Source organism: Rhopilema esculentum, chromosome 8 (assembly GCF_057945365.1).
Source record: "Rhopilema esculentum isolate cy_ngs chromosome 8, ASM5794536v1, whole genome shotgun sequence".
NCBI lineage: Eukaryota > Metazoa > Cnidaria > Scyphozoa > Rhizostomeae > Rhizostomatidae > Rhopilema > Rhopilema esculentum.
The window spans coordinates 6,004,977-6,030,508 of NC_142822.1; the positions used below are offsets into that span (position 1 = coordinate 6,004,977).

Genomic DNA, 25,532 nt, shown 5'->3' on the forward strand with positions numbered 1-25,532 from the left:
AGCCGACATGAAAGTTTGTTTTGACGGGATTTAGCTTGTATTGAAAAACGTATCTTCGTAGAAAAGGTCTTAAATTTCTGCATCTTCCATTTTAATCTCTTTTCTCCAGCTTCATCTCTTTTTTCTTCTTCTTTAATTTGCAAGAGATATCAACTGTATTGACAGTAAAATATGAATGATATACGGAGATGTTCTAAATTATTCAACAGTTTCTGTTCAGGAGAATTTATGAACATAAACCAATTTCTATAATCTTTACTCTTCAAACTGCTTTAGAGCTATTTTTGTCTTTTTTAAGATCTTTTCTTATTTTCAAACATCAGCCATAACGAATTTTTTGTATAGAAAGATATTCAATCTATTAAATCAAAAGTCTCAGTTTGAAAGTCGAAAGAATTACCAACAAATGGGATTCGTGTTGCCAATTGTTAGCGCCTGAGCAATAAGGCATTTTCAGAGCAAAAATCTTTTTTTACTTTGGCCAAGTGTTTTTGCCTGCGATAAAGCAAAATACTTCAACAACGTGTCGTTAGAGAATCACCAAAATGTATACGAAGCGCCGTTGTATGAAGTTCTAATTATTTCGTCTTCTAGGTAGAAAACGCCACTGCTTATCTCAATATCACATTCAAACAGGAACGAATCGTTTTCTACCCACGCGGTTTTGTGACGTCACAAGCTGTATATATGCATTATTGAAGAGAACACTGCTCATTACGGCACGCAAATTTGGCTTGTGAAGACACACGCAGTCGTCGGAAGAAATCATCAATATATAACTAAGGTAAAGTTGCTTTCGGTCTATTCAATGTTGATTTATCGTTTAATATGCTATCACTGTTTGTATCTGTCTTTGTTACTCTAACGTCTACTGTATCCGTTGAAGAGAAAGATTGAGGAGACAAATTCATTTTCCCCTTTGGAAAATGAATGAAAACATCTTGTTTTCTGCCTTCTACCACATCAAAAAATTGCTTATCATTAAAGTTTCTTTATGTAATTTCATGTCATAAACGACTTGAATTGTGTTGCGATGACGTATTTCTTAAAATTTGACTTCCATTCAGGATTCTGTATCCCACGTAACTGAAGCTTTTATATTCTATGAAAAATGAAAAGCTCGATAGTAAGTAACATGTAATATGACTATAAATTGGGGTTCCGTACCAATGCCCAATTTAGGTGCATGGGTGCCAAGCATGTTACGGGGCAAGCGTCTTTCCTTAATTATCTTTAAGGCTGCTTTAGTAAACACATCTAAAGCTGAACACGCAAAATTCTAGCAACTGACCACAATCTAGGCGTAGGTTTATGCATCTGTTTGCGCAACTTATTGTCAGTCAACAGGGCTATACCGTTTTGCAGATATAAATAAAATGTAGAGGAAAAGTGGAGAAAAGTTGATCAATTGATGCGTGAATACCATGTCTGTACTCTAGAAGATCGTTAGCACTAAATGATTGCCGCCCTCAGATTTACATAAGAGACAACACCTTGATCAATATAATTTTTGCCGACATTAAAGAAGAGACAAAATTGTCTTCAAAAAATTGTCTTTAAGAATCTATACGGCTATGAATTACAGGTGCGTTTGTAGATCTTGAATACTTTCTTGTACGAATTGGAATCATTGTTGAATATGTATGAAGGTGGATCAATACAAATTAGCGGTCAAAGAGAATAAAAGATTGTTAGCCGTCGACATCAAAGTAATCTGGCAGGTACCGAAGCTTTTTAAAGCAAATGAGCCTCTAATGGCACAAAGAACATTTCAGTCTCCTTGAAACGAATTACACATTTGGTGAAGTGGAGCCCATAAACGTACGAAGTGGGATGAGGCATTATTCTTGCTCATACCACTTGTGGATAGCTCGACTAAATTTTGATTTCACTTGAAAATTTGACTTGTTGAACGTTCAATGAATTTTAATCCCTTTTCATTTGTTTAAATGTTGCCTAGTGAGATGTTGAATGCGCTTAAATATCCCCCATTTAACGTTGTTCAACATTCGTTAAGATTCCATCAACAACATCTTGTTTGTTGACAAATATATGGTTTGCTCTGGGTTAAAGATTAGCTTTGATCTTTGTTTCCAAATCGACTATGACTTTAGATGTTAGGACGCACTATAGGAATTCCAAATAAAGATGATCCGTTGTGTAATTTTCGTTGATGGTGTCATAGGGCCTGTTAAGTCGTGGATCATCCTTACATCGCCCACAGATGACACGAAACGGACTGGGCTTTAACACATGAAACTTCTCGATTAAAAGGGAAATTAGTTGTAAGGTCTTTTCAGTCTAAGCTTGTTCTCTGATATTGCACATTTCAAAACATATACCTTAAATTTTGTTTTGCGCGGTTTGTTATATGAATTTATAAGAAATTCTTTGTGACGATCGCAAATCATATTTATGAAATCAAATATCTTATATCAATTCAGAGAAAATGCATATTTTGAAAATGAAAATTGCTGTTTACTGGTTTGTCATGTAGTGCTCGGTGCCGTATAACACGCTACCTGGTGTTTAGAACAGTACGGTTATAAGCTGCCACACGGGTTTCACGCTGAATGTGATCATTCGCAACTGTCGATTTGAACGAAAACAAGCTGCAATATACAGGCTCAGGTCAAGTGAGGCTAATTGCTAAATCACTCTTGTGATCAGTAGCAACTATGTTCCTTGGTCGTTTGTTTCAAAATGAAAGTATATAAAAACCTAGATGATGATCTATCGACTGCATCAAGCGGAAAATTTTAGTGACATCTTCGAACCATTCTGATCCGCATACGGAAGCGTGTCTTTTGTTATACGGTATGCAACACTGAAGAACAGACCGATTACGTAATAGCAGACTGATTCTTCATTCAATACACATAAACAGTAAACACTAAAGAAAATTACCGATAGCACTGAGCGGTACTGATGCTATGATTCTTAACAGGGGCGTTTATGGGCCGGGAAAATCAAGTTTATAGGAGCACACCATTTGGTTGCTGATTGCTTCTTGTTGTTATCGCTTTTAATTTTTTCTTTCATTTATTTCCTTCTGGCTAGACATATAGTCTAAAAAACAGCGACTTCCCAATTATCAACAAAGTGTTCTTTAATTCTAGTGTCTGATACCATTTTTAAATTGATTAATCATTCTAAAGATCATCTGTCAGGCTTAGAATGGTGATAAGTTCAAGGTTTAAAGGATAATTGGTTAAGCTATATCTATTGTATTCTTGATAATATTTCAGGTTGGTTTTTAGCAGATGCATAGATGGAATTTGGGCTCGTATTTCAGCTGCGTGTCCATTTACGATTCAGTGTGGGTTGATTTGGGATGTTCTTTTTTGTTCTTTATTTTGTGATCTTGACACAGTTTTGCCAAGATCCCCCATTCCTCAATATAATTTCAAATTAAGCTTGCAACGTGAAAGGAGTTTTACAGTTTTTCTTTGGGTAAGTTTAAACACGTGGGGAAAGAAGGTTTGTCTTCCAGTTGACATTCTTTTATCTATATTAATTCCTAAGCCAATAAGGAAACCAAATGTTATCGCAATGTCCAGGCGACCAAAAATTTATCTAAGAATTTCTGGTCAATTTTCCAAAGCTAGACAAGAGAGATGTACGTTGACATGGTTGTAAGGTGAATGATTTGCACCAAGATCTTAAGCTCGTCTACCTCCCCTCCTCCTTTTTTGCAAAAATTACAAGTTTTATGCCTGGGTAGGAATGTAAAAAGAACTTCAAAGGCACTGCTACTTAAAAGCCACGCCCATATCATGACAATCATAGAACATACCACAAATATATCTACTAGAGTTGCTTTTAAAGAATGATAGGTAAGAGAGCTTTTGCTGCCTAGTTCTAAAATGGCAACCAAGAGATTAACATAAATGTCATAGAAGTTTATTTTCGCAGATTAAACATCTAGCTCCATCAGTCTTTCACAAAAGTTGCTAACCATGAAGTATGTTGGATGATTTTATTGCCCATAGTGCAAGTAAAATAACTATGGCATGCTCCTCGAATGGTGGTCTTGCTCGTAAATCCCATCATTGTTGGTACTTTTGTTTGTCCCAACCTAGTTGTATAAGGAATGGTACGCGTTTGGTTTTAAAAAGAGAAAGCTTATTTTTGCTTAAAATCTCGGGCATAGATTAAAACTCTAGGGTGCAGACATTGTGAAAAATATTGCCGGAAAGAAAGCAAGCATTTACGATTTCAGCACATTATTTGGGATTTTAAATACATATTGCGTTATATTCTTGATTGTGTTCTACATTCTATGTTGACATTCATAATTAATGGGAAAAATCTTCTAGTTCTCTTGAAAATGTCAAATGAATAATTTTTTTGCGAAATTTTTGTTTTATTGCGGCAGCTCCAATCGTATATATAAAAAAATTTACAGTTGCAGTTCTGTCAACATGCGGGAAATAATTTTGAACAAGGGCAGCTGCTGTGATTTTTACCTCTTTCTGTTGAACAAAATGCACTATTTTTAGGATAGAAAGTAAACATGTCTGACTCTTTTATTTCAATAACGCTATTTTTCTAATAGAACTTCCAATGTATGTATTTGCACCTTTCTTTGAAGGACGCCAAATTGGATAAAAGGATTTCCACTTTTGACAACGAAGTACAAGTTTTAGGATTTTGCTAAGCTCGTGGAGGGAAAATTTGTTGTGTTTTAATCTTATCGCCTAGCTTGTTGGTATCAATGTTACCAAATCAATTAGCACCTTTGAATTTTTCACCAAAGAAGAAGACGCAAAAGGTCTCTTAAATGCATTTAAGACAGTTATTCATATATTTCATAAGATAATCTGACTCAAAACTATTCGTTTCGTTACGTTTCGTTTTGTTTCGTTTCGTTTCGTTTCGTTTCGTTTCGTTTCGTTTCGTTTCGTTTCGTTTCGTTTCTTTCGCCGATTATAAGCTTCACTCTCACCAAAGTTAACCTGCGAACTGCCTTCACGTATGTCAAAGAAATCAACTTTCAAGAGAGCAACAAAATTATGATGTCATAAATGTTTCTAGATGTTTTAAAACTTTGCCGCATAACCTGAAAGACCAGCATGATACACTCTGCGTTCAAATATCTGACTCGTGTACAAAATAAGTTAAAAATGATATCAAATTAATAGTAATCCATTCGTAAAGGTTTGGTCTTCACGCGTCATATCTCACAAAAACTCTTATCACATCTAACTTTACACATTGATTAGCATTAAACAACTTTTTTTGTTTATGTGGCCTAAATTCAAAGCTTCAAAAGTATTCCCTTTGCCACTGTATGCTAAAAGCCTCACGTAAGCAAAAAGTATCATGTTTTGAAAATTAAAATAAAACATAGAGCTTTGACAAATTGTTCCTACAACCTTGGCGCAAAGTTTTCTTGGATGATTTCAACCAACCATTACTTTATTTAATGAATTTGCTTATAAATTAAGAGCTATTTCAAATTATTCAAATTTTCCACAAAAAACTGACCAAAAGATGGAATATTTGTGTACATTTTCAGTGAAAGATATGTACTGAACTCGATTGCTAGATTAACGTTTTATATAGTCTTATAAATACGTTGCTTATTTAAGAAATTTTTAAACTCATAAGAATTCTTTTAATGTCGGCCTTTTTTGGTGTTAGATTTGGTTTTTCGACGATATTAAAGCTGATTTCCAAACTTTTTCGATGATATTTGAATAGGCATTATTGCAAATTGCAGCGATAAACATGTTTTTTCAACATTGTGCTATAACGGTTCAATTATTGTGCAAATTATACCTATCCTTACTATGAATTGTATGGAGGTGTTTATTTTGTTGTACAAACTACTACAACAATTTTCAACAACTACTTTCGATTAAACATAAGTTACAATGTTCCTTCGAGCATTAGGACACTTGGTATATTTAGGAGCAGTTGCTGTACCATTGAAGTCGCATTGCAAATTTACAATGATTTAGAGTCTAAATTAAGAATGAGCTTAGTACTGCCCATCTCTTATTCTACTAATGTTAAAAATTGATGACAATGCTATGTAAACTAAACAATGCTTTGTAAACTGAACAATTTTATGTAAACTAAACGTGTAAGGATGCGAGCAATGATCTCGTTTAGGGATTAAATTTTGCAAATGAATGGGAACAGCAAAGGACTATAGGATCATTGTATTTTTACACGTTTACGAAGATTGTCATATGGATGACAAAAATATGAAAAAGTTTTCGATTTTTTATATATTAATTGTCCTTGGACTTCTAAGATCTGTTATAATTCTATTTTCAACATCAACTGTTCTTGATTCCAGTCGATTTCAAAGAAATGAAATAACAAAAGCTTTAGATTCGTAATTTAATTTTCATTAGGGAATGTTTTTGAGTAAGATAAGAGCATTGAGGTTAAATATGAGATTTAATATGAGATATGCTGTTTAGTGAAATAAGATTTAGAGTACGTTAGGGCTTAAAGAGTACGTTAATTAAATTGACTGTTCGCTCTAAAGACATTCCAAATTTCGAAACGGGAAGTTAAAAATATAGCAAATGATACCAGATTGCAATATTTGAGTATGACTCCAGGTGCTAGGGCTAAACGAGAAATACGACGCGGCAAACACAGCGGCATTGGAAATGAAACCGCAAAGGTACAGTTTGCGATAGTAAACTTTTTTCGCAGAAATTTAAAACCCTGTTATATAATACTCCGTCTTTTGTAAAAACTGATCGATCTTCTAATTTATTAAATGTACTGTTTAATGTATTTTAAATCATGACCGCATTACTCCTATTATTAATGTTATAGATCATAACAACTAAATATAATGGCACTCGCGGAAAGACTGTTTTAAAAGTTGCCTTACATTAAGCGGGGAACTCAAAGTAGCAACTCACAACAATCTTGTTGTCTACACCAACAAAGCGATCTTCTAGTTTACAAAAACAGTGGCTAAGGAAAGAAAAGAAATTACAAGCACTGCGACTGCACCAATGGCATTGATTCTCTTAGGCAGGGCATTCCTCTGAACCATCGACCGCATTGCCTAACCTTTGTTTTCTCGGCTGATTATGGAACAATATGGTATAACGAATAATTTAAGCCCTTACAACATTTTCAAAAATTCATCAAAGTCACATTACCGATGACGTCAAAAAAGTTATGTTTCCTAGACTCAAAACCATTGTAACTTCTTAAGTATACGTCTGACTTCATTAAAAATGCTAGATTCGGGCTTGCCTGAAGGAAAGCTTTCCAATGATATATACACATCAGTATTTTAACGATGTCAGCAATTTTCAATGATGACGTCATCACTCTCAAAATGGCCGTCGAACAGTACATTTTAGACAAAAGCTCTGATCTAATCAACTGCATTTCTGGATCGTTTTGTGGCAATGTTTTGTCAGGTAATTATTCTGCATCACTCAATTTAACGTTTAAATCCTCGAATTGCCCCCTCCCCCTCGAAAAAGCCCCACCCTAGCACTACAAAATATCAATAAGCCCCCCTCGAATAAGCCCCCACTGCTACCATAAATTCTCGAATGGGACCCCTCAATTTGATGATTTTTGCCATCTGAGGTTTTATTGAATTACCACAACAATTCATACGTTTGGTAGTAATTAATTAAATGCTCATAAAGAAATTCCTATTAAAATAAATGACGTCTTTTACTAATGTCTTCTTAATGTCTACAATAATTTTATAACCCCCCTCGTATCAGCCCCCCCCCCCCACGAATATGCCTCTATCCAAAAATATAAGAAATAAATAAGCCCCCAGGGGCTTATTCGAGGATTTACGTTATATATTTGCCTCAAATCCATTTACCGCCAGAATCCTCCGACGAACTGAAGTCATAAACTTCCCGTTCACTCTCTAGTTCATCAGAAAGTTCAGTGCTACTTAGGTCAGAGTCTACCTGGTCTGTTGTTTCCTTGTATTCGTTACTAGCACCGATTTTGTCGACACTACGGGCCTATTTCGGTACCTCAGTACATCTCTTGTATTTCTTTGGAGCAGGGAGATTTTCACTGCCACTTTCAACATCTGCCCCAACGTTTTCTGAAAGTCGGCTCTTGTTTTTCCGTCTTGACTTCAAAGAAGGAGGCAGCAAGATTTTGAGGAAGACTCTTCAGAAGACCCTTCCAGCCACAACTTTCGAAAGAAAGTCTTGACGGATGGTTCTACGCAACGCAATCAGCAGTAGGCTATCTTCTAGGAATGTGAATCAGAAGGGAGTTAAATGTTACTTTCATTTTGTTATACATTTTTAGTCTTGTTTCCACATAGCTTCTCTTGACCTTGTCAGAATACATTACCATTTGAACAAACTTCTGAAAATCTTCTATATCGCTATCACTAACCACTTTTCCTTCTCCAAGGCTGTCAAGCAGTTCAAGGTATCGCGGGCTCTTGATGACTGTCTTCAGCAACCTTACCTTTCATACGTTGCGGAAATAGGATTTAGAATTACACCTAGATAAAGCATGTAAAGCCTGTAGATTAAGGCAAACATCTCTTCCGAAATGGGAACCATTTGCGTTTTACATGGAGAAAAGCAAAAGCCCAATGTGTCTTCCTTTAGAAATCAGTCTTATGATATCAATTTGCTTCTAATTTTGATATAGGAGCTCGTGGCATTTATATCCTTGCAACATGTTTTGGTAGTACACTTCTAAATGACCTCTTGGCCCTGGTTCACCAACTTATACCCAGCTTCAGGAGCAACAAATTTGATAAGGTTGCGCGTCCGCGCTCGGTACGTTGGCATCGGCTTGATGGAGCGAACTGCTACCACTCCGTCTACTATCCAAACGGCAGACTTCGGAGGCATGTCTTTGATCCATTGCCACTCTTCGAGCAAGAGTCGTTGCAAAGTTACTTTGTCTGACTGACACAAAGTTGAACCAGCTGTAGCGATAGCAATTGAAAGAGGAACGCTTGTCATGGGATGAGTGAATGCCTCTTGCAGACTTCCTGTCTTCAAAATGAGTAGTTAAAGGCCTGTTTTTGTGTTCCTTGGCCACGGTAGGTGTCCCCTTGATCTTTTCCAGATCTGCCTTCAGCTTTGGTTTTTTTGATCGGCGTGAAGAATTATACGCTGCCATTAATCAGGCGATCATTTGTGAAGCGATGCATATTCCCTTCTCCTATGATCGACGCTGCAAGGAGGTCAGTAGAACTTTATTGTTCTAGTTCTTCACCAGTTAAAGTCGATTTCGCAGGTGTAACAGAAAACCGATTGGTGCCATAGCTTCGAAGAGTTCTCTAAGGCTACCATTATGCTTCTGAAGGAGCTTTGTCCTACCTGGAATGCTGTACTTGTGAATTGATGATGACTTTACGAAAAAGTATTTTTTTAGAGCCTCTCTAAACTTGCTATGAATGTGGGACGTAGCAATCCAAGTGTTAACCGCATTAACGTTTGCTGAAGCCAGACCAGTATGGACCTGCAGTCCCTTTAGCTTTCTGAATCGCAATAAATTTCCTCTAAATTCTTATTTGTTCCAATCTTGGAATGCTGTAGTTTGTTCACCCACACCCTGTAATGATTGAAGTGGAATGGAGAAGCAGATGTGTTAGTATGTCCAGTAGCGGGCATAGTTGATGTGATTCAATGCAAATGTAAGCAGAATCATATTTCGCACTGCTTGCAAAAGTAGCTTAGTGTTGCTTTTCTGCAAAGCTGCTACCATGCTCAACAAAGCAGACAAATCCTCCAGCTTAGTGATTTCAAGCGACTTTTCAGTTTTTTGACGATTTTCAAGAATCAACAGTTTTTGCATCAATCTGCCATTGCTTATGGGCATTGACTGTGTGTGTTTTTTTGGAAAAGACGTTGGCGAACCCATGAGTTGATGAAAGCAACCCATCAGCACCTTGATCTGACTATACAAGTCAGCATTCGTTCACATAATTTGGTTCATCTTTGCCTTCCCCATTTCATCCGCATGAACAAAAACATGAAATATGTCAAGATCATATCTTAGAAAGAATCAAGGTATATTCCTTGCATACTGGATAGACAGGCACCTTATGAGTGATTGGCAAGGTATCTAGCCCTGTCAGGGGTATTAAATAAAGGCTTTAAAGTAATAAATCATATAATAACTGTTTCCTCCTGTCTCCTGGCAATGCCAATAATATAAGCCCTTGGCCTTTGTGCAAAGCTCGATTTTGTACCGACGGCTTCAGGTCCGGTCTTCGGAAACAATTATTTTAGATTTAATTAATAAAATTAAAAGAATAATAATGAAAAACTGTTGATGGCGAAGGAGCAGCTTTTTCTCGGTTATAAGAAAGTGTCAAGCAAAACCATGCATGATGTCAAATTGCGATAATGCCAAATTGTGCTTAGCAAAATCAGAGTCAGCTCGCTGGTCGACGGCCATTTTGAAAGTGATGACGTCATCATTGAAAATTGCTGACATCGTTAAAATAGTGATGTGTATATATCATTAGAAAGCTTTCGTTCAGGCGAGCCCGAATCTAGCATTTATATTGAAGTCAGACGTATACTTGAGAAGTTACAATGATGTTCAGTCTAGGAAATAGAGCCTTTTGACGTCATCGGTAACGTGACTTTGATGAATTTTTGAAAATGTTGTAAGGGCTTAAATTATTCGTTATACCATATTGTTCCATAATCAGCCGAGAAAACAAAGGTTAGGCAATGCGGTCGATGGTTCAGAGGAATGCCCTGCCTATTAAGGACCATTAGGCAGTTTCAATACAATTTGCACTTTATCTCTCGCTATTGCTCTCTCAATTATCAATACCCTATTACATAGGAGGGGGTGGAGTGGCAAATAGAGGATTTATGGCATGTGGTCCAATTCTTTGTGGTAGAACGCCACTCTGTTGAATCTCCCGTTGCTTCCGAATATGGTTGAAGTCATTTATGACTCTATAGAGTCAAGCTATCAAAACTATCTATGCTAATTAGAAAAATTGACATCTGAATAATTTTGCTTTGACATTTATATTTACGTTGTTGTTGAATATGTCTGCTCTATCACGATTCATCGCTTCGTGATTTAATGCCCAAGGCGTGTTCCTGTATTTATAAGCAATGTCCACCCATTTTTAACGAGTCAATACGAGTAGAAACAAAAAACAGGTATCGATTTTGGTGCTCGTATTCAGTTTCATGTGTATTTCCTGTTCAAAAACTAAACAAAGAAGTTTCATTTAGTGTACTTAGCAAGCCAAACAAATAAAACATTTCCTGTTAAGCTCTCACAAGAAAACAAGGATAGTTACTAATTTACCCACATTTGTTTCTTCCGAGTCCAAGCATCATGTAAAACCGCTTGCCGTTTTTGTCTGGGTGACAGACAAAAAATTATTTCCTGACAGAAAATCACTCGACTAAAAACAATAGCTAAAAGGAAAAGCCATAACTTGCCAATGTACTTGCAGCTTTTCATAAGCTACTCTGCTACATGTTACTGATTATAAAACAAGGTATTGAAATGTAACTATCGACCGTATATGGACATTTTTATTGGTCAAAATGTTTACCTGGTCCATAATTTAGCTTGACTCTTCAAGGTGCCGGAGGAAAGCATTTGACTAAGAAACTTTTGAATGTAAACCCGGGCTCCAAGAGTTAGTTTGTGTATAATTTGGCATAAAACTTTTAATAAACATTTCATGTATCAAGAATGCTTTAATAAACATTTTATGTATCAGATGTGCCTTTATGTCGCCGTTTAATAGCACTGCTTCTAGTTGCATATGTCTATGGCAAATTTGTTTATGACATTATCGTTTGGGGTGTTTCTGTTAGAGCGTCAAGGTATTCAAGAAAGTGAATAGTGACTAGAAGCACCTGTAAGTCAAAAGTAGGATTTTATCAACTCCACACCTGTTGGTTTTCAAATAGAAAGCTTTTTGCTTACTGCGTCACATCGTTTACAGGCAATGATGGTACTGTGATACATGAAGTTGTATTGTCTCACATCTCAAAATAAATTTCCTACCAAAAGTCCTAGCTAGTAGATTAACCGAGAATCAGGGTGATCAAAGTGTAAGTAATGCACGGAAACGTATTTCTTCTATCTCGGGGAAGTAAGTTGCATGGCTGTGCAAAGCAGGCATTGATTTAAGAAATTTTTATCATTGCACAAAACAGCGTAAATCGCAGGTTTGCGGGGCCAAAACAGGGTGTGGCTATGGGTGTGGCTAAGTTTGACTGGACCTCTTTTGACGGAACAAAGACATTTTACATTATTTTCAAGGACACTTTCAGTGTAATTTAGCCTAACTACAGCTACCACAGATTATGTATACATGTTATCAGAACATATCAAACCTGACCAAAAGAAAACAGAGTAGCAAACTTGAAAACAGGGAAGTTTTCTTCACTTCCACCCTATGGAGTCAATATAATATTTCTTTGGAAATGGGGGAAACGAAGTGGAATGATATTTACTGTGTTTGTATATTACTGATTGATCCTTCAAAGGCTTTCTTTTGGAGACTAGATCTCTAATTAGGGGTGTAGAGCTAGGAGGCTCATGGGGGCTGAGCCCCCTTGTTCATGCCTGAAATCGGCAAATTTCTACTTTTGCTATTGTTTTCTGCAGGATTTTGTGCAGGAGCCCCCTTGTCATTTTGAATATTTCAATCTGTCTAAGATATATCCATAAACATAGCCTTTATTGTAATGAGGTTTGTCGTCTTTAACTATATGATAAAAATCTGTAACTGCTACTAATCTTTCAAAACTATGCCTGGCTAACTTTATGAATACCCAAACCAAAAAATATTCTGATCAATATATTGTATAAAAATGATAGAAATGGTATTCACTCCAAAGATTGTGGTGTGTGTCTCAACAATAACATGTTGAGGGTACTGGTATGAGTAGCCAATGTCTAAAACGAGAAGAAAACCTTTATTGCTTTATTTAAGCGATGATAGTTTGTACTCATTTGTCTTTATTCTGAAAACAGTAGTATTTGGAGTATTTCACCACTGCACATTTTCGATTCATCACTGCACAAATTGGTCATCACTGCATCTTGAATTAATCCTTGGTTCAAAGAGATATTGTCATGACAAGATAACATTCAGTGGGGATTGGAAGGTTAGGTGTGAGAATGGCCCAGTTGTTAGAGACGCTGACTACATAACCAAGGGTCCGTGGTTCTGGTTCGTGTCCCTGGCATGACCAAACTTCCACCTAGAGTGAGAAAAGCCGCCAGCTCTCTGTAATCCCAGGCATAAGCTTCTCAGTGTTCTAAGAACTACCTTCGGATGCTAGGTAGAAACAAATACAAATACCAGACAATGCTCACATCTATCTAAGAAATGATTAGTCTCTGCTTGCTTGACCACAATTTCAATATAAGCATGGTCAGTGCTAATGTTTTAGGATAATTAGGTGCTTCATTAGCGGCTTTTTACATTGCAATAAACACAAACAGGTTAAAGTAAACAACATAGATGCTTTTCAACGACGAATTCACTCCTTGACGACCCTGATATTATAATGTTTACAAAGATAGGCATTTCACCTGTGCCTTATGCATATTTAAATCTGGTCTCTCGGAAATCTCAAACATACCAGAGTTCATGGTATTGGCATGTGGACGCAGTTGTTAATTAATCTCTGCACCTTCTCTGTAGAACTACCACAAGCGTGCATTTAATTACAAAGACTGATCTTTCTATACTCAGGTCAAAGAAGATAAAGATTTGGCTGGTCAAGCCTTTATCGGCGTTTTACTTTTCGAACAAAGTGAGTTCTTTTTATTATCATTACTATCATTTTCGATATAAAATGTAAAGTATTCTCGCTGAACTCTGTGAACGAATGAAAGAAATAGTACAGTTGGGTATAAAAAGTGCAACAAAGTACGTCGTGACCAAATTTCGTCCAATTTTAAATTTAGTCGAAGAAAATTTCGTCAAAATATTTTTCCAAAATTTTGTCACGATGAAATTTTTTCGTAGTTAATGTATTAAACGTTAAAACATAGATCGAAAGCTCTACGCTCGCGCCTCTGATTGGCCTATTTCCATCCACAACTAGGTGTATATATTTCCTAGCGTAGAGTTTAATTTTTAAGATTGTGTATCAAGAAAAAATTGTGAAGAAATTGGAAATTAAATCCACTCCTAATTTCACTCCTAAAGGGCTACGAAGTGTTTCCCACTTTGTTTTACTAAAATGTACAGAGTAGATGTAAGATGAATGTTTACATGACAAATTTTAAAGTGGAAAGAGGCCTTTTGCGGGTTCTGGTCACAGAATAAAAATGATCCTTATCCTAATTCTGTGTCTGCGAAATTGCTATATACGCTGGTGGCTCAAGTTCAGTACTACAGATAGTAGTTAAAGGATAAGAAAGACAACGATATATGGTTCAGGCTCAAATTCTAATTCCAATAGAGCACTGTATAATTCCGTAGATTCTAACTTAGGTCTTCTCTAATCAACTTCAACTCAAATCTATCCTAACGCATACTTCACGTGTACCTTAAAATACAACAACAGCAACAACTACTGCAGTACGTCATACCATACAATTTCTTACAGTGTCCTGGCCTCAGTCAATTCGACTCTGTTTACAATATAAGATTGACGGAGAAAGAGACAATTTATCAAACACGAGGAGTGAGCAAATGATTCCTCAATGGGAACCTATCATCGAAAAATTTAGTTTCAAAAAAATAATCATACATCATGCACCCATGCTATTTTAGAAGTAGGACCATGCTATGCTTTTATTTGTTCTGCGATAGACATTCCCAGATGCTATAAGAAAATTAAAACAGAATTTCTTTCGGTCAAAGTTCAAAATATTAATGCTGAGACGCTCGAGACATTTGACCCACCTTGGTCCTTACACGCTGCTAGGAAACCTCATTTTCACGCTTTCAGAAAATCATACAGTAGATCTAATTAAAGCAGGCAATTTTGTTAGCGACCACGAGTCTGAGGCAAACGTGGATGCTCTACAAGGAGCTACACCTAGTCAACTGCTTTTTAATCTGTATAATTTACAGAAAAGTGTCTATAAACTATAAAATCTCGTGAATGGATTATCAAGTATCACTGTACTACAAAACAAAGCTGCCTCAAGAACATCAATATTCATGGTTCTCTGATGCAAATAATTATGTATCAAAGGATTTCATTCAACGACGCTGCAGATCAAGATAATGATGATAAGATTAACATGATGATCAATATAAACAAATGAAAAGTAAATTTCTTCCGTGTGATTAATCCAAGTGTAATGGTTAAAGGCAATCTGTCTCGTTGTGGATTGGTTAACGAGAACAATAGCTGAAACAATAGCCCAAACACGATTCCAGCGCTCCGCCATATTTTTTACAATGCAATAAATTAAAGGGGGACTGGAAACAATAAAAATCCCTTTGTTCTTATAACCAATCAACGTCATGACAGATTGCCTTTAACTTGTGGCATTAAAAAATGATGAAAGAATTCGCGTCAATGTAGCAACTGTAAACATACAGAATAATGATTAGATAAGCTGGTCGATACTCTACTTAACTTGTGGTAATTTACTTATGGTAGGCCAGTGTACAAAATGGCCTGGGGCCGAAACCAAAATTGTCAAGTGCCGGCGACTATAAAAAAAGTTGTTGACATATTTCATGAACCCCTGTACAGTTTATTTGAATCTTTAAATGTTTTGAAAATGAATGAAACAACGTTATTATCCGTCAATCAAATCATGTAGACCTTCTTTAAACTAAATTTCGTTGAAGTGTTTGAAATTGCCGAAAATTGATATGCAAATTTTTTTATGTGCCTCGCTTGTAGGCCCTTCTACAGTACCGTAAATCCTCGAATTAGCCCCTGGGGGTTCATTCATTTTTTATATTTTTGGATGCAGGATTCACGGTATACATCGTTTACTGGCTTAGCCAATTTTAGCAATTTACTGCTTTATTTCTGCCTAAGAAAGTATGATATTGCTTTTTGGATATCTTCTTCTAAAAAGATCAAGGACAACGTTAAGGTCAAGCATCTTTGTCTGCTTTGACTGAATATCATGGTAATATCTTGTTAAAAGTGAAAATGGCTACGCATTTAATAGTTGTTGCAAGGCCTGAGGCAAGAAACCAGAAGAGGCCTCTCTGGGAGCAAAGCGAGCTGATACCTTTTGCGACTACGCCCTTTAGTTTAGCTTGAAATATATTCCAGAAAATTTCTTGCAGCCATTTTCTTTCAATCGTTAAAAACGTGTTATTATTCTTGAACTATTGTAATGAGAATCCAGAACCGATATTTAATCGAAGATTATCAACTTGAATTATAAAATACAACGTCAAAGTTTACGAGCAAGGACGCTAAAAATTGAAAAGAGGCAATGGGACAAGTGAGAGAATTTTGCTTAAAGAGTAGCCTGAGGCAACCTTTCCACTAGCCTGAGTCAATGGAAATGGCAATTTTCTTCGACCCGTTTTTAATCCGTTTTTGATTGTTCCCACTAATCTCAATGTTGCTGTTGTTGCAAGTGGGAATACACCTCATTAAACGCCATACACTGTGAGTCACTTCTTGCCGTGCAATGCGGAAATTGATAGGCCTCACTGCCTCCCTACAGAGTTATCCCTCTAACGTATTCTATACACCTCATTGGTCAGAAGTTATCCGGGTTCCGGCGTTTCCATTAACTCGCAGGTGGGTCAAAAGATACCCGGGTTAAAGCTGATCCTCTCTGAGACCCGTTTTCAAACTTGTCAGTTTTTCAAGTTGGTTAGTGGGAATAGATGAGTATGGTACATGCCAGCGATATATTGTTATGCCTTTTGGTTGGGGTAAGGGGGCGGAAGACCGAAACAGGAAACAATTTCTTCGGGGTGTCAGGGATGTTGGTATTGGGTTTGCACCAAGAACACATCCCTAACCTTTAGAAAAATGCCCTTTCCCTGTTAAATGAACTTTTAGGGGGGGGGGTTACCCCTTCTTTCTTAAATGTCTCTTCCATGTAAGGATTTGAATGAAATAAAATCATGCGCTACATAGAAGGTCGTGAGGCAGGATTCATCATAGAATGCAAGAAAACTGGCGACTCAACCAATATTTTAGCAAGTTGTAGCAGTCGATTAAATATGGACATTTCTGCTACCAGCCTTCAATGAAACTGAGTCTTTACGGAAATTCCCACTTTGTAGCTAAATCCCACCACATCCCTCCTTACCCCCGACAAAATAGCATGTGCTTCAAACCCCAAACTTTAATTAATGTAGCAGCATGACCGCATGGCCAGGGAGTGCTCCTTTTAAGGTTTAATATATATTTGAAACCCCCATCCGGAAATAGGGATCGTCCTTTGTGTTCACACAATTGTACACATTGTTATCGTCACGGAAAAATGAACACCCACCTGGCATGCTCTAAGTCATCAATCACTATTTAGGATATTGTTATTGAAGGGATTATTCCTTGACGTCGAAGATTCCTTGGTCAATTATCCGCTAATTTCTTAGTTACGGCTCCATTTATTCACGTGATTGTCTACCTGTGTCCTGTTAGATTTAGAACGGTGAGCCAAATCCACTATCGAGTTAGGACATTTCATTATTGGCATGATCTGCTGGTTTTTCTAGCTGAATTAGTCTATAAACGTCATGATAACGATGACTGGGAAAATTTTGCGATCGATGTCATCATCACAGTTTGCACTTAATCTGGATCTGCACAGCGTTACATGTGCTCTTTGATCCGATCGAAGTAACAAGGAAGACATCGAGCCTGCATTTTGAGTAAGTTCGTTTTATCATTACAAAAGTATTTGTCTTCAATACTTTCCCGCTGTCATTTTCGTTCGTTTGGTCTGTAAACATTGCCAATAACTTCAACTGCAAGTTTATGAGGCCAGTTACTGACATCCGCTTCCTTGCTCGCAGACGGAAGATTTCAGACACGTATTTTAGATCGGACACTCAGTGATTTCTTTTAAGGATACTATCAGGAATTCGACAGAAGTGATTTGCCAAATACAGTCGGTCGACCTGTGAATTATTTCTTTGAATGATTCATTCATACCGTAAACGCTCTGTTTTGTTGTTTGCCAGTCGTCTGGGCGATCTTAATTGTATCTGAAATGAAACAGTTTAAATGGTTATTTATAAATTTTCCGTTTCCAAACCTTTTTCCGTTGCCAATATATATTATATTATTTTATTTGTATCTTCTTTTATTTGCAAACAATATGCACCTAGCCTTTGTTTTGTCATTTTGCGAATTGTCACGCTAGTTATGTTTATATCAATTCGAGTTATGGAAAATGGCATGAATATATATAAGTCTTTGGTATTTTCGTAAGATATTGATTTTGGTACACCAGTTCTTCAACCCCGAAACTCCAGGTCATAGGGTACCCGAGGTTCCTTCCCCTAAACAACCTCTTCTGCTTTTTTGAATGCAAAGCAGTTGTTCTTCATGCCATAACTATTTTTCGAAAACCATGATTTTTCTTGGCAGTTTTGTACCTAAAATATATAGAATGAAGTCTCCATGCAGTTTGTGGAGGCCTTATCATACAATTTCTTTGGGCCTAATCTTTGGCAGCACTCAACGGCAGAATATACTTCCCAGGTCACGACCTGAATTACGCCACTTCCGTGCGAATTGTTGGTTGCAGAAGACCCAAACCAAAGGCAAAGGTCACGCCGGTATCTATAGGCATGAGCTGCTGTTTGCTCGTGTATTTGTAGCCGTATTCGTGGCAATGGCGTCGCCAGCTCAAAAGAACTGGGGTGGACGAAAACAAATTTTCTCGGCCACGCCCTTCAGACTCTTGGAAAGGTCTTTTTTAGTATTCTTTGTCTATTTATCTTCTTTCTATCTTTAAGAAAGCAACTTCTCAAGCAACTTTTTTCGTAACGTTGGCAAGTGTGAAAATCAAAATCGATCTGATCAGCCCATCAGCCCATCCCCCCCCCCCTCCCCCTGAAAGGTTTGCCAACGGAATTCGAGAATTTAGAAAATCGTCTTCTAGGAAAACTTGGGTGAAAACCGGTGGAGACACCACTAATTCGTGGCTTTTTTACTCTCGTTCACAAAGAAAATTTGATAGATGCCGCCAGTAGATTTCAAAGTTAAATATGAGCAAGTGGATTATAAATCAAATTCGAGGATGAGTAAGAACTATTAATGGTGAATTTTTCTAACCTTTACTACTTTTTTACTTAACATTCCTTTTTCTTTTTGTCAGGTTTGTATGTAATTGCACACATTGTGCTAAATCAAATCAAATTAAATCAAATCAAATCATATCATATCATATCAAATCATATCATATCATATCATATCATATCATATCATATCATATCATATCATATCATATCAAATCAAATCAAATCAAATCAAATCAAATCAAATCAAATCAAATATAGTAAGAAGCACATAACAGAAGCTGGCTAATGCCATTAGGGTAAAATTTTTCCTTAATTTTCTGCTTTGGGAAATGTAACCATGCCATCACCTAAAAACAATGGCAGCATGTGAAGCAGTCGATGGAAAGAAGTTTATGGCCGATAGAAGGTGGCAAGCGAGTTTTCATCGTCATTGTCAGTGGGCAAATTTGCAAAATTTAGCGATATCGAGAAAACGTAGTGGCTTTAGTTCAAGTAGGCTCTAAAAACAAGCATAGATAGGTCTTGTCAATTTGGTCTTATCATAAAAAAAGTCATTGTGGTTGATATACGAGTGTCTAGTATGTCAGTTTGCTGAGAATGTAATATTACCGATGGGTTTTTGATAGGAGGTATTAACGGCTCAAAGAGGTTAATCTTTGACCCAACCACGTAGCTGTAGGTGTCGGCTAAGGGGGGGGGGGCAAACTCGTGCAAGAACCATACCTCAGGGGGGGCAGGCTTTAAAACAAGAAAACAGATATATAACAAACAGATATATTTGGACAAAATCAAGGTCATGGAATTATAAATATGCCAAATTTTCAAAATATAATTTGGAAAAACTGTAGCCAGAGGGGGCAAGCTGTTGTCAAAATTTTCATTTGGGGGCACAGCCCCCGTGCCCCCTGCAACTACGTGGCTACTGTGACCAGTCTAAAGACAGCATAGTTGGCGGAATTCTCTGCAAAGGGGGGGTCTGTCGTTAAATAGTGGAATGTATGATGGTCTGTTTTAATGGACTTGATACATGAAAAACGCTCAAAGGTGCTTCCTTTTTCCTTGTGCCTTGCAACAAGTTCTTCGGTGTGTTGCTGTTAACGTCGTGGTTGATGAGTTACTCTGTTTGCCACTAAGGATATTATAAAAAACAGTTTGTTTGCTTCACACATTTTGCTCATTTATTGAGTTATTTGGTACGTTTTTCGTAGCTGTGTCGATAACATTACCCATTTATTGAGTCTTTGGGTACGTTTTGCGTACCTGTGTTGATTTACATTTTTCATACCTGTGTCGATAACATAACTAATTTATTCCTTTTTGTTGGTAAGAGTAATACTTTGTGTGCAAAATTTTGTCTGAAAATAGGAAAACTTTTTTCTTCTTAATCTGACTTCAAGCCTAAACAGTTTCCAGACGTTTTTAAGCTTTTAGAAGCAAAAACTTCCTTCAATTGTTAACAATCGCAAGATTAAGATCCAGACATCTTAAGTATAGTGTGAAACGTGGTTGTCCAATTTCATTTGATATTGTCTTAATGTCTTTTATCTTGATATCGATAATACAGACTTAATTCTACAGACCTTCCGGATATTGATCAGTGACGTTTTGTTTCAATAAAGAATAGACGATAACACTTAAGAAAGCTTTTTTAAAGATAATGAACTCAACAGCTTTTGTGATTCCAAGATATAAGCCTGTGCAAGGAGTATAAGCTGGGAATTTATGTGGTTTATATACCAACACCCAATGTCGAAACTGCGTCAGCTAGCTAGAGAGACTATTTTGAACATAGCTTCTGTAGAGCGTAGACTTGAATGAAACTCCATATCGTTGATTTTATCTTCAAATATATACAAAACGTGACTATATAAAACTATAACGTAAACGCAACTTGTTAGCCCATCATAAACGTGTAGCGTGACTTTATCGTAACTTCACTACTTCAAAAAACTTAACCTTACAATATAGGGCGTGAATATATCCCGTAAGAAGACTGGGACGAGTACGAATCGCCCATGATGGCGTGGGCTACGAAATATATTGACTTCACAACAGAGACGAACAACTATCGTTCTTCAAGTGACCGAGTAGACCTTCGTTTCCGCATTTGCAACTGCAATGACTTTAAATCAGCACTTCGTATGCTCATTTACTGGCGTAACAATGATACCAATGTCGCTATGTAACTCCTTCAAATAGTCCACTTATATTTCAACAAATATCTTATTGAATCAATATTGGTAGTAACTCTTTTTTTAGAAAAAGAGCTACGTTTTGTTAGGGGTTTGTGTTCTATAGGAATCAAGTCCTAAATCTCGGGACTATTGATATTACCCTTAAAATTATCTCGAACCATGTTTTAAGTCATACAAGAGCTCGATATTTTAACTTCTTCTTTATTAATGAAATTTTTATAGCCTTTCTAATAGACCTTATAGTATCTTTATATAAGGTCTATGGTGTATAAAATAAACCCTCGGTGTACACGTTTGAGATCGATACTTAAACCTGGCACAGCTAACAAATGACACACTCTTCGGTCTGGGAAGAAGCAGATTCCTGTGGCAGATTTTTGATTTTTGTGTAATTGTGGCGTCTGACCTGCAGCTTTTGTGACAAGCCCTTGGGCTTTTGAAACTCAGTTATTTTCAAAGCTATCGTTTAAAACTCCTCTCGTTCATCTCCTTCTTAAATGCTGTTTTTATTCTTCCTGTAGGTATGGCCTTGGAGTCTAAAACAGCCTCTGGAATGGAAGGTCAAGTTCATTTCTGTTTAATCATGGTGTACACTGTTTAATCTTGGATCAAGATAGTTGCAAGAGACAAGAGTTGGTTTTTTTTAAATCATACGTTGGCCCAAATGTTCAGCATAGTAGTGAGTACCGCAGCCATGGGTTTTACCCTTGTATCTGCCGCTTCCTCGGGCTTAAATCAATCACTAGTCAATATTACAAACAACGGAACAAACTCGACCCTGAAGGGCAGTGGTATGCCAAACCGCGATGCCTTGTACTATGTAACTGTAATTTGTTCAATCTTGATTATGTTGGTTGGCACATTTGGAAATTTCCTTGTTCTAATTATATTTTCGTTGCGATGGAGTGCCTTGAAAACTTGCGAAGTCTTTATGGTCAGTTTGGCCGTTGCAGACTTGATAGGGACATTCACTGTGCCTTTGGAGATGCTTAGAGACGCACTGCAGCTCCATGACCCAGGAAATGGGCACCTTATTGGTTGTCAGCTATCCAGCTGGCTTGCATCGACCTGTATCTCTGTGTCTGCCTTTACACTAGTTACAATAGCCATTGATAGGTTTTTTGTTGTTGTATGGCCTCTGAGAATTAGACAGGGCCTTACCTTTTTCAACCTAGTCGTGGTATTTGTTACATGGCTTATTGGAGCATGCATAGCGTCTCCATACTTCATTCACTTGGAGCAAAAGGCAGTTGGTGTTGAACGCTATCGATGTATGGTTACGTTGGACATCAATGAGCGCAAAAAGTTCTATATGGCCCTGTTTGTTATACAGGTATTGATACCGACATTAGCAATGTCAGGGCTATATTCATTTATAATTTTTAAACTCAGGTCAGGCTCTGTCTCAGCAAGACGACTCAGTGAAACGGACAATGTCGTAACGATTCGCACAAGGAGGCAACGGAAAGCGACCAAGCTATTCATTATCGTTGTGATAATTTTTGTATCGCTAGTCCTGCCGTTCAATATATTTAGTCTTCTCGCAACATACAACAAAGTGCCATTGACTAAGACGAACTTTAGAATTTACCGCGTATTGTCGCTACTGTTAGCTGCAAATTCTTGTGTAAACCCACTCATTTATTCGCGCTTGCACAAGTCTTTTCGAAGGTCGACAATTGCGTTACTTTTCGGCTGTTTTTGTCCAAAATACTACAGATACGAATGGGAGGCTAAATTCGTTAGTCGTTCTTCATACTACCGTCGCCGGCGATTCACAGACCAGTCTAATACACGGAACACAATTACCAGCTTTCGAAAATCAGGGTTCCCATTCGCTGAAGACGCAGCAAGTCAGCGCGTTTCAACAGGGACCCCTCCTCGCTCACTCAGTGTGTTATCATCTCGGAGTTCAAGAATTTCGTCTTCTGGCAGTGACGATGTGTTTGCTCGCAAGAATTCCACAAAGTCAGCCAACAGAAGCGACGACAGTCCAAAAATCCATCTCCAGAAAATCCCGGAACAGAACGGCTCCTACACAGCGCTAGAAGACACGCGCAGCAATGCGCCATCGCCGGACCCAGAACCCGGCAAGTACACACAAATAAAGGATCGCCCCCTGGAAGAACTAAATGCAACCAATGGTGCATTTTTGTCAGAGTTGGCTGATGACCAAAAGAAGACTACCGATAATTACTCAGAAGGTAAGACTGTCAGTAAACTGAGTGCAGTGACAAAACAAGGTTATAAAAGCATAAGTCCTAGCGAACAATTGAACAACAATTTTCTTGACACTGAACTCTAAGTTTTGCAGATAAACATCCTAGGGTTTGTTCGATACCGGTATTTGGCTCGTCTCGCTAGGATTACATACCGGACTGGTATTTCTATCGTGCAGTTGCTATTTTAATTGCTGAGTTGTACTGAATTGAATTATTGTATTTTGGGCGGACAGAGGGTAAGGAGGCCAAGCCATATATGTGGACCATCTCGGAGATCGCGACACATGACACATATGGGGCAAAGATCACAATAAATACAATAGCGGCCTATATCATCGAGATTTGTACATTCCTCTGTATTTTTCTTTGTATTCAAAAGTAATTTTCTCTATATACACTAAAGAAGTTTCACGGCCAAAAAAGTAAATGAGCGGCCCCTATCCGCCATGAATTTGTCACTGGTTTGCCCCAACTGAAAGATTGGAATTTGCTATAGAACCATCGAATTCCGGCATGGTGTTGCGAACTCCGCGATGTTCTATGATCACAAGATGGCTTCAAATTTACTTGATCTGCATGTTTGATTAGGTGCGGTTGTATGAAATCGTGTTTTTTCGTTTTCAAGGACGGTGTCCTTTCTAAAATCCTTTGTGATTTCCGTCTGGAATCTTTCAACCGATGGTTCTTTCATACGTTTATTTTTTTTGCCAATATTTGTTAATTCTGGTAGAAAGATATAGTTGTTTTTTGTGTTTTTGTGCATCTTTATAAACATGGTAGTTTTCTTGCTTGGCTGAATTAAAAAGCGATTGTTTTTCAGTTCGGTTGTAAACTAAAGTGTGCCTCTGGTTATCAACTGAAGCCATAGACTGGCTTGGGCCATGTCACACCCACTACCCTATTTTCTGACTCTGCGTAGCCCGACTCAGCTGCAGCAAAATCCACTACAACCCGTCGCAAGAACGTCCAGTCACACACGTGCACAATATCAAGTCATCTGATAGCCTACGCTGCAATTCCCCAACCCTCTTCTTTGGTGATTTGCATTACAGCATATTGTACTGGTTTAAACTTTTGGTTGAAAATCATTGGCATAGCGATTTCGATATCGTCTGCGAAACATCTATAGACTTATATTCTTAGCTTTTTTCTCCTGTTGATCGGGAATTTTTCGTTGCATTGGTGACATAAGAAGCTGATGCAAAAGTCAAAGCGTCTGTCAATAAAGTACATAAGGCAGCAGGAACAGTAAGGGTAAAATCCAATTAACTTGTTCTTTTCAGGATAATTTGTAGGTCCTAATGCTAGGAAACATAACTAGGGGGTTTCCTGTGTCGGGAGAAGCTTACCATGAAAAAGTTATTAATTATAGGTTCATTGGTTAAATTGCGTGAATAAGTGGCATTTTTTCTTCATCTGTATAATATACATATCTGAACGTCAAACCCATGACGTCAGGAGGGTTCAATTTCACACATTGGGTGCCACCATTAGGTAAGCAGGGGAGAGGTGCTCAAATCATTTGTCGTCATTTCAAAATTAGCTTCAAAACCTGCGGCCCTTATTTCAAATGCGCTCCTCTAGGGCGCCACTGCCATCTCCAGTCCACCATCTCCAAGAGACGAATCTGATGGAATGATTTTTCACGTGTGGAGGGAAAGGAGCTTTGGTTTTGAACCTAATTTAACTTGAGGCCATCAAAATACGCTGCATCAGTCCCTTTGTATCACTATAGCTTCCCCGCTTTTTTGTTTAGTTGAAAGCTTTATTACAGATTGCTACAGCATTGTCACGAACTTATGACGTCAGTTTGAAATGCCGGTAGCAGCTTCTTATGTCATCAGCACTGTAATTGTCAATGTTATAAATTTTAAATATTTACGTTGTGTCATCATAGCAAGTGTAGCTATTTTCACTTTTTTTATTTTCATTTAGCAATTTCTTCAAACTTGTAAGTTCATATTAATGAAATTGTAATTT

General features: G+C 37.4%; 1 protein-coding gene across 3 annotated transcripts; it reads left to right on the forward strand.

Annotated features, from left to right (window-relative positions):
• Nucleotides 1-606: 606 nt before the first annotated feature.
• Nucleotides 607-25,486, forward strand: LOC135694592 (galanin receptor 2a). Of its 3 annotated transcripts, none has more exons than XM_065213401.2 (3): nt 607-784; nt 13,691-13,751; nt 21,852-25,486. In XM_065213401.2, the coding sequence occupies exon 3, from the start codon at nt 21,995-21,997 to the stop codon at nt 23,633-23,635; it is 1,641 nt and encodes a 546-aa protein (XP_065069473.2). In that variant the 5' UTR covers nt 607-784; nt 13,691-13,751; nt 21,852-21,994; the 3' UTR covers nt 23,636-25,486. The 3 variants fall into 3 exon arrangements, with proteins under 3 accessions (XP_065069473.2, XP_065069472.2, XP_065069476.2); XM_065213404.2 differs by lacking the exons at nt 607-784; nt 13,691-13,751 and adding an exon at nt 16,783-17,758 and having other exon boundaries at nt 21,852-23,534; nt 24,373-25,486; XM_065213400.2 differs by lacking the exons at nt 607-784; nt 13,691-13,751 and adding an exon at nt 16,780-17,758.
• The last annotated feature ends 46 nt before the right edge of the window (nt 25,487-25,532 follow it).